Source organism: Leptodactylus fuscus, chromosome 3, assembly GCF_031893055.1.
Source record: "Leptodactylus fuscus isolate aLepFus1 chromosome 3, aLepFus1.hap2, whole genome shotgun sequence".
Classification (NCBI taxonomy): domain Eukaryota; kingdom Metazoa; phylum Chordata; class Amphibia; order Anura; family Leptodactylidae; genus Leptodactylus; species Leptodactylus fuscus.
In genome coordinates, this window is record NC_134267.1 from 94,680,493 (window position 1) to 94,690,934 (window position 10,442).

General features: G+C 39.8%; 1 protein-coding gene across 1 annotated transcript in view; it reads right to left on the reverse strand.

The window, feature by feature from the left end:
* The window catches only part of THEMIS (thymocyte selection associated), an 86,767-nt gene extending 76,827 nt beyond the window's left edge, over positions 1-9,940 (reverse strand). Inside the window, exon 1 of the mRNA XM_075266873.1 lies at positions 9,850-9,940. Within this exon, the coding sequence (XP_075122974.1) occupies positions 9,850-9,940 (91 nt within the window). The remainder of the gene's footprint in view (positions 1-9,849) is intronic.
* Between the last annotated feature and the right edge of the window lie 502 nt (positions 9,941-10,442).

Sequence of the window (10,442 nt, forward strand, 5' to 3'; positions counted from 1 at the left end):
TACACAAGGCTTAATGTGAGGGACATGATAGGGTTAACTGCTATTAATATGAGGCACATGGAGTTACTAAATTGTAATGCACAGGACCAGATTTTTTTTTTATCCACAATTTGTCCTGGTATAGCGGTCAGCGGTGACAGTATTTAGTCCTGTAGGGGCCACTAAGGGACATAATACTGTGTGCAGGGGCCACTATGGGACATAATACTATGTGCAGGGGCCACTATTGGGTATAATACTGTGTGCAGGGGCCACTAAGGGACATAATACTGTGTGCAGGGGCCACTATTGAGTATAATACTGTGTGCAGGGGCCACTATTGGGTATAATACTGTGTGCAGGGGCCACTATGGGACATAATACTGTGTGCAGGGGCCACTATTGGGTATAATACTGTGTGCAGGGGCCACTATGGGACATAATAGAGCACGCAGGAATGCGTAGGAGGGACTCGGTTGAGATCTTCGGTGTCGGGGGGGCCCCATGTCAAAAGTTCGCCACGGGGCCCCGCCATTCCTAGTTACGCCACTGGTTCCATATGCATGTTTTGAATGAAGCCTCCAACAGTGATGTGAACAGAAGCTTAGGCTGAGGGTGGGTCCCAGTACTTCATAGAGGCCATTATGAAGTACTGGGATCCACCATTAGGGTCCCAGGAATTGCGGTTCTAACCGCACATCGAATGTAGATCAATGGGTGCAATTATTAATATGTCTCCTGATGAAATAAGGAAACGCATAGCAACAAGTATTTATAAATGACCATCACACAGGCAACGATCATTGCACTTTGGGGAGTGTGAGATGGACACTATAACCACACTCCAGAGACGCCCAGCTATGTGAAGTGGATTGTCCACATATCAATCTATCCTTCTCTCCCACTGCTACCTAAAGGGAAACTATAGCCATATATTCTATCACATATAGTGGAAACTGGGCGTAATCAAAGGCGCTCTTTCCTTTGTACTTGATGCAAATGTTCCGTTGCAGCATAAACAACATTGTTGCGACTTACTTATAACTAAGTTGTTACAACACTCGCATACTGTACTGTTGGGCTATAACGCTCTGATACATATAGCCCTTGGCTAATCATATCCGTGAGTGGAGTGGCTGAGGCTTTTTTAACCAGGTGTTTGGCATCAACACCCCTATCGTTATAGGATACCATAGCCATACTCATCGCCCTAATTTTAATATTCAAATTAAAGGTTAAGTTTTATATTAGTTTTGGCTTTTTGGGGGCACTCATTCTGTTTTACTTCTGTTACTAAAACATTCATTTAGCCCTAGAATTTACACATTCTCAAAATGTTGCATACATTCACACAGAGAAAATTCCACAATCATTTATGCAATTATTACCAAGCATGAAATTATCCCATATTTGGATGTAAACTGAAGGGAAGGAGCGCTATTGGGATTTTGGAGAACAGATTTTACTGGAATCATTTTCAGGTGCCATTTTGCATTTGTGGAGCTCCTGAGGTGTTAGAATGGTAAATATATATATATATATATATATATATATATATATATATATATATTGAAAACTAGACCCTTCAAGGAATTTATCAGGGGTATAGTGAACATTTTGACCCTACAGGTGTTTCACAGAATTTCTTTCTATTGGGATGTGGAAATGAAAAGTTACTGTTTTTTCAATAAAACAATCACTTTAGCACCAAATTTTTAACAAGTCAAAAAAGAAAACACCACATTTTATTACATGATTTCTCCTGAACACAAAAGTACCCCATATGTGGTGGTAAACTGATGTAAGGGCACATGGCAGGGCCTGAAACAAAAAGGGCTCTATTTGGCTTTTGGAGGACTCATTGTGCTGGAATAGTTATTAGAGATTAGCGAACATTGAATTATTCAATATTCTTTTCTAATAAACCCTCAATATTCGACTATTTGAACGAATATCGAATCCTATTATAGTCTATTCGACTCAGGAGGGTCACCAAGTCCACTATGACACCTCAGCAAATGATGCCAACACCTCTGGAATGCAACTGGGACAGCAGAGGAAGCATGCCTGGGGACATCTAACATGCCCAAGTCACAGTTTTACCCCACTATCACAGCCTATCAACTACACACTTTCCACACTCGAAAAAACCTCTATGAAAGTGTTAAAATACCTGGAAACTTTATTTCCTCCCCAATTGTATGGACAGAAACCCAAATTTTATGCTAATGACACCTTAACAAGCACCCCTATGACAACCACAGATGGAATAGGCAATGGGAAATCCAACAGTACCTACCCTTAACTCTTATTGTGTATGTGTGTGTGTGTGTGTGAGGAGTTCATCACAAGGCCGACAGACCCAACTCCAAATGCTGTAGCACAAGCAGCCAGCAGTCAGCCTGAGGGTCCATTCACATGGAGTAACGCCGGCCGTAATTGGTGCTTATGTTTACTGGTGTAGAAATACGAGGGTCGCGTTTACGCTGTGTTTACGTAGACAAAAAACACCACGTATAAGCTCATAGTAAAAAAATGCCACGTAAACGCAGCGTAAACGTGACCCTCATATTTCTATGCCAGTAAAAATAAGCACCAATTACGGCCGCCGTTACTCCGTGTGAATGGACCCTGAGATTGCCTCTTCTTCAAGTAAGACACAATATTCTTTGGAAGCAGAACAGGAAAACCCAGTGATTGCCATTGCAGCAGTGCCTAGGCCATCTTTCAGAGCAGTTCATTCAGAGATTGAATTGGAGAAAAATAAGCACATTTACTGTGATCGAGTCTTCATGCACATTAGTGGGCATGGACAACCTAATGTAGAAGATCCTCATGCTGACATGGCCTCATTACTGAACACGATCAACCAGGATAATCAGGGCTGGAAACAGCCATCAGATCTTATCGAAAAGAATCACCCTCGGTTTGGAAAGAAGCCATCTAAACGTTGCACCTTTAATTGAGATGAACATTGCCCTAGCAGAATGTTAGGCCCTTTGGGTGAGTTAAGCCTTTAACCAGCAGAGATTTAGTTTTTTACCTTTTGGGTGATTTGAGCCTTGCACCAGTAGTGTCTTTGGCCCTTGAGGTGAGTTGAACCATGCACCAGCAGTGTTTTTGGCCCTTGAAGTGAGTTGAGCCATGCACCAGCAGTGTTTTTGGCCCTTAGGGTGAGTTGAGCCTTGCGTCAGCAGTGTTTTGGGCCTTTGGGGTGAGTTGAACCTTGCACCAGCAGTGTTGTTGGCCCTTGGGGTGAATTGAGCCTTGCAACAGCAGCTTTTTTGGCCCTTGAGGTGAGTTGAGCTCTTAAACAGCAGTGTTTTTGGCCCTTGAGGTGAGTTGAGCCATGCAGCAGCAGTATTTTTGGCCCTTGGGGTGAGTTGAGCCTTGCACCGGCAGTGCTTTGAGCCCTTGGGGTGAGTTGAGCCTTGTACCAGCAGAGTATTAGGCCCTTAAATTGAGTTGAGCCTTTTAGCAGCAGAGTTTTAGGCCCTTTGGGTGAATTGAGCCTTCTAGCAGCAGAGTTTTAGGCCCTTGGGTGAATTGAGCCTTGTAGCAGCAGAGTTTTAGGCCCTTTAGGTGAACTGAGTCTTTTAGCAGCAGTTTTAGGACCTTTGGGTGAATTGAGCCTTGTAGCAGCAGAGTTTTAGGCCCTTTAGGTGAATTGAGCCTTGTAGCAGGAGAGTTTTAGGCCCTTTGGGTGACCCCTAAAACATTAATTTTCAGGCCCTTAGGGGAGAGCCCTAAAACATTAATTTTCAGGCTTTTGGGAGGGAGCCCTAAAATATTATCGGAGTTTTTTAAGTATTAAATTACGGTGAGGGTGGTGTTGGAGGAGGAGGAGGACGAGTAAATTGTGTGCTGGCAGCACTACACCCTGCACCCTGCTTGATGTTGTGGCACGGCTGGCTGCCCCTCTCAAGTATATAATTGGAGTCAAGGTACTGTGGACTGGATGCCCAGCTGGATTTCCACGTCCTCGCCCCCTTGTGCTACTGACGAGGGGCACTGCTGGCAGCCCCTCTCCAGTACCTGGACTGTGGACTGGATGCCCAGCTGGATTTCCATGTCCACGTCCTTGCCCCCTTGTGCTACTGACAAGGGGCACTGCTGGCAGCCCCTCTCCAGTACCTGGACTGTGGACTGGATGCCTAGCTGGATTTCCACATCCACGTCCTCGCCCCCTTGTGCTACTGATGAGGGGCACTGCTGGCAGCCCCTCTCCAGTACCTGGACTGTGGAATGGATGCCCAGCTGGATTTCCACATCCACGTCCTCGCCCCCTTGTGCTACTGATGAGGGGCACTGCTGGCAGCCCCTCTCCAGTACCAGGACTGTGGACTGGATGCCCAGCTGGATTTGCATGTTCTCGCCCCCTTGTGCTACTGATGAGGGGCACTGATGGCAGCCCCTCTCCAGTAACTGGACTGTGGACTGGATGCCCAGCTGGATTTACTACTCACTCATCTCTAATTCCTATGGGTGCATGCTATTCGAAACGGCTGTTTTGAATAGTACTCGCTCATCTCTACTGTTTACCAATAATGCAACGAGGCCTACAAAGAAACAAAGTACTGGAGAGCTCTGAAGTGGCCAGCAATGAGTCCGGATCTAAATCCTTTTTAATATCTTTGGAGAGATATTACAATTTCTGTTGGAAGAAGGCATCCTTGAATATTTGAGAGACCTGGAGCAGTTTGCAGAAGAAGAGTGGTCCAAAATTTCAGTTGAGAGGTGTAAGGGGCTTGTTGATGGTTATAGGAAGAGAAACATTTTGTTATGAAGCATTTCTCTCTGTTAAGATATATTACCACCAAATTTCTTATAACTACTGTAAGCCGATGGCTGGTCAGGTAATGGAGGGGGTGCACATCTCACCCAGACTACTCAGGTGGGTGAGATGAGAAAACTCCAGCAGGAATGTTTGTGCTCAGCAGACAACTTTCGTCTGCTGAGCATTTTGGTAAATGCTCATTATTGGGCTGGATTTTTAGGAATGACAGGTAAGTTGGTAGTGGGACCTGTCATTCCACCCCCCTCCAGTCCACACTTTGGGGATGTTCCGGCAGCGACACAGCTGTTGAGAGTCTGCTCATCAAGGAGGCTTAAGAATCCAGCTCCAGCAGCAGACGGGGGGCAGAGCTTGGCTGGAGTGCCAAAGAGAAAGGTCTTTTTTTGGAGCTGTGTCCAGAATTATTCAATTGGCTTTTGATTTCTGTTATTCTAGGTGAGGTAACCTATTCTATGTTCAGTTAGAGCTTAGCCGGGCAGGTATTTATTTTTGTATTGTTTCCTTTTTGTTGCTGCACTACCTTTTTTGAGTGAAAATAAAACTCTACTATTGTTTTAGACTAAAGAAACTGGACTTGTGTGTCTATGCCAGCCCATTAGCAACCCCAGACCCTGACACTACTTAAATGACTGATTTATGACAAGTTTGTTGCTCTGCTTGTGACTATTTAACTATTTTATTTGAAAAAAAAACAACAACAGATTTTAGGATAATTTCTTAAACACCTTCCTCCACTGTAAAGAATAACCCCCGGATCTTTGTGCAATTCATGAAAATATGCTAGTTCTTTTTACTATTTCCTATTTTACACATTAATAATAATTTGAGAGTCCACAGAATATCCAAGGCTTGTCAAATCACCATCCCAATATAATGAGACAAGAATAGAAAATTAGACTTTCCCCAAATCAGAATATCTTAAAAGAGATGGATGTATGCCTAATGGCAAAGAAGATTTATATTCCTTACTTGTTACAGAAATAGTACAGTAGAATTTAGGGAAAAAATAGGTTCCAGTACAACTTCATTAATGGAGGAGAAGAAGAAAATTAAAGGTGGAATCTAGAGAAAAATTCCATTGAAGCACCAACATATTTGCAAGTTCCTAATTACAATAATGATAATATACTTTTCTAAGAAACCCATGTACGGTGGATGATCATGACAGGGGAAGACAGATACTTATACCAGCAGTGCAGAGGGATTCTTGCTGCATTGTAGATAAGTAATAGACTTTCTTTCTGAGGACATATTCATTAACTGGCTTTAAAAGAAGCTCCTTACAGAAAATGCCACCTGCAGTTTTATTAGTGTAGAGAGAAAAGGAGATAGACAATTCAGGCAATTTTTCTGAATATGTTCATCCTGTCAGATAGAGTTGAATAAGCTCATCCATAATAATAGTAATAAAAATACATTCAGCACATTACACGAGTATCTCTAACCATAACACCGCTGTCCAATCCATAATATAGCATCTATTATGGTTTATAAAATTACATGTAACCAATACGTCTTCATCAGAATGACTTGTAATATTGTGTGTTGTGTCTTAAGAATTCCTGTTTTCCCTTTATCTTGCTATGAGTTGTGATTATTATTTTCAAAGCTGGCAGCATTACCACTGGAGGAAAGAACCTGGCAAAAGGTAATGAGGCTTAAAGTGTCTAGACGGCATATACCGCTTCACTGGGTGAAAAAATAAAACTCCCTCTGTCAAAGTCCCTGCATACCTCATAGCAGTTCATCCGGTGATTTTAGTGCATTTCACATACGATGCTATGAGAAAATGCACAGGACAATTATGCCTGAATTTACCTGAATTTACACCTGCAGTAAGTGAAATAATGTAATGTTGATAAGCAGTTTATAGGGCTTATGTTTATGATAGTCCGTAATGTCCTACACAAACAAACCAAGCAAACATTATCTTTGGAAGCATTTTCAAATGATTCATTTACATGTATAATGGAGTGAAAACACATTTTTAATTAAAACCTATTACACAAGTATCTTACACTGAACAGACACCTGCAGAATGTCATAAAATGGCAATGTAGTTCAAAATTGGTTTGATCATAAATCAGCTTATAATAATATGTAGGAGAGGTTAGAGATGGGCTGGGGAAAGAGCCACCAGTCAGGCAGACAACATTCTGTAGCTGGCTGTGTAGAGCAAAGCATCGCACTTGGAAAAAAAATAATGTTTTAATTAAAACCTATTACAAAAGTGTTTTTTAACTCAAAAAATACATGTAAATCAATATAGAGAAAATGGCTCCAAATGTGTACATAGCCTTTAAAAACAACATATGTATATATAGTGGAGCAGCGTCAAAAGCAGTGAAGCAGTATCTAACGCCATTTAAGCTGGAGTCATGTTCAAAGTCACGGATAGGTATTGGTTTTTGTAACCTTTGTTCAAAAACAAATGTCAAGGGAGAGAAAGATCGGATTATTGGATTTCAACATGTCTAATCCATTCATTTTGGAGGGGGGTGGGAGGTCAGGCGAGCAACTGCTTTTCCAACATTTTCTATTAAAGACTAGTGAGCATGCGTATGAATGTATTGGAAGAGATCACTATCTATAGTGTACGTTCACTATTAGTTCACCATCAAATAAAGACACACTAGGGAGAAATTCAAAGCATTCACAAGTAAAAAAAAAATCCCTATATGTTGTTGAATAATTCAGAATTACAGTTCCAGGCTGGCTTTTAAATTATGCACCAAAATTCATTAAAAATATATATATATATTTCAGAGATATTTCACTAGAAATTGTAAGATTTTGAATAAAATACAGTTGACTGTGACCATATCACAATTGGACAACCAAATCTCAGAAATGCTTCTAGGAATGTCAGCGAATTTTTATAATACTGAATTCTCATTTGACACAATCAAACATTTACTCAGCGCAAACAACCAAACCCCTTCAGGCTCTAAAATAAGTTTCCACAGCGCATAAAATGCCATTGTTTTCAATGATCTGCTGTCCTTACGTAGATGCCTCCAACAATATAATCTTCAGACATGTCCACAGTAGATCATTTATAAATTTGGAAGCCCCTTGTAGAAAACTTGTGGGTACTGTAGACGCTTAGTAGAGCAGTTTAGAGCCTGAACAATTCAAAGCATAGACTTTAATAGACTTCAAATGTCTTATTAATTGTTCATAATGATATGACACATATGAGATAAAAAAAGACCAATCTAGAAATATAAAGACATCACATTGTCTTTTGTAATACAGACAGTTTTAGGGAATATTTTAAAAACTGAGATTCATATAGATAACGTATCCATTCATAATCTAACATCAAACAGATATTACATATGTCACGTCAAATTCCATCTATTTTTCTGAAATGTTTTCAGTAAAATAGAGTTACAGTTGCGCTTCATTTTTATGTTTTTAGTATGCCATTGAGTTTTCAGTTTCATAACAGCTGCCTGTTGTTTCTTGTTGACTGATGTAAAAGGTAATATCAGTTTGAGAAAGTGATTCATCATGCAGCATCCATATCCACAAAAAAGAAAGTATGTTTGCATGTCTATAAAAGCTAAATAGATCCATTAATAAGAGAACATTTATCTGTTAGAATGGCAGAACCACTTCTGAATATTTTTTTTTTATATTCAACAATATTTATACTAACAATACTGTATTGAATTAGCCTGTACAGTACATTAGGTGACCATTGTACCTTCCGTTTTATGAATATCCATCCTGACATCTTGCCATCACTTTATTCACATTGATAAAGTGTACATATGATGTATTATATAATCACAGAACTAAATAAAAGGCATTGAAAAGTCATTGAAAGAGTTGTATTGTTGTTAAAGTCACTTATTCCCTATGCATTCAATTCTAATGATCTGCTGAAAATCACCGTCTGAGCAGCGCCAAAAGAGAATTGAACCCTTGACATGTAAGTTCACCTGTGCTTCATTCATATGGATCATTTATAGGGACTTTCAGTCCCCCCCCCATTCTGATGATCGCTGGGGTCCCTGCAGTATGATACTTATTCTTTTCCTGTCAATATGGAATAACTGTCAGTTAAACTTTGCTACATCTGAAGACTGACAGGTTTGCATACCTCACACAAAAGACTAACCAAAAAATCTGTTATCATTCTCATAACTCTAATCCGCGTTTTAAATAAATATATGTCTAAAATGAATTCCACGAACGGCACAAGCAGATTACGTGTTCAGTACATCGCAGTGTAGATTGAAATAATTTTGCTTGTAATTTTGCACCACATCATGAAACCTCTGTATTTAGTATATACAGGACACATGAATCATGTGGAGAGAAAAGTCCTGTTTGCAGTACTTTTCTCTCTGCATGATTCTTGCGGACATCGTGCAGAAAACATATGGATGTGTGCTTTCATTGCTCACCGCTTTTTAATACATTTGGTATTCCGTTCATGGTGTCCCCAAGCAGATTCCCCAAACAGAATAGCAAACACAGATGTGAATCTGACCTAAGATAATGCAGTGTAATAAAAATATTCCTATATGTAAGAATGGGGAAGAGGAGGTTTCCATATGAATTCTTCAGTGCTAGAAATCCTGTTCAGTTCATGAAGTTACTAAGTCTGAATTATTATACATTAAGTGGGTGTGAAATGTATAGTTATAGTATATAATTGGATATGACTAAGAGAAATTAAAATATTAATAAAAAAAAATAGGGTAGAGTAGTCACAAGATCGCCGGGTGCCTCTGGGTGTAGATAAGCAGAATGAGATTAGTTGTCCCAGTGACTATTATCACTATAGACACTGTTGTCAACCATTGTTCTATACAATATGTAGACAATAAGGAGTGCCCCAGAAACTGTATGTTTTCATCCGAAATAACCCTTAAACCATGTAGCCAACTGGCAAAAATATTATATTTTCATTGAATATCAGATGATTATAAAAATAAACTAGAACAGAATTGGTAGTAAGACAATGGTTGATCCAGCTACAGGCCATAACAACTGAATATGACTAAAGAAAGACATGAATTGTAGTAAAAGGTTAAGAAGAAATGAGTTGACAGCATTACCTCCATGATAAAATCCAGCCTGTATTTGTAGGACCCTGGGCAGAGTTTGGGGATCCAGGGATTGAATGAAGGCCTGAAGTGTAGCGGTCATCCTCTAATGAAAGACATACAAGGAGCTAGTAGATATTGCACTGATATAGCACAGGTGTAAAGCACAATATCCAGCTACAGAAACAAGGCTTGGTTGTTGAATAGCAAACAGGAAGAGGTTTTATATGTCACTGACTGATGTAAAGTTCCTGTTCTGTACTCCACAAACTGAGAAATGAGTTTAACCAAAAGCTTATCATTGCAAGAGTTTCTCATATGTCTGGGTAAAAATCTTTTGTGATTTAAATAGCATTTTAGGTTAATACAATAAGCAACACTCGATAGCATCTCAAAGTGGAGGATGATACTAGTGATTCAAGATCCGTTTTACCTATAGGTTTATACATTTTAAATGTCCTCATTTACTAATGTACATATTATAGATATCTATTGCTAAGCAGATTTCTCAAAACTCAGTCTGATGTGTTTTCTTTCTACTTGGTTTAGTCATTATTCTATTTGACAATCTATCATAATGAACAACAGATCGGTGCACGATGCAT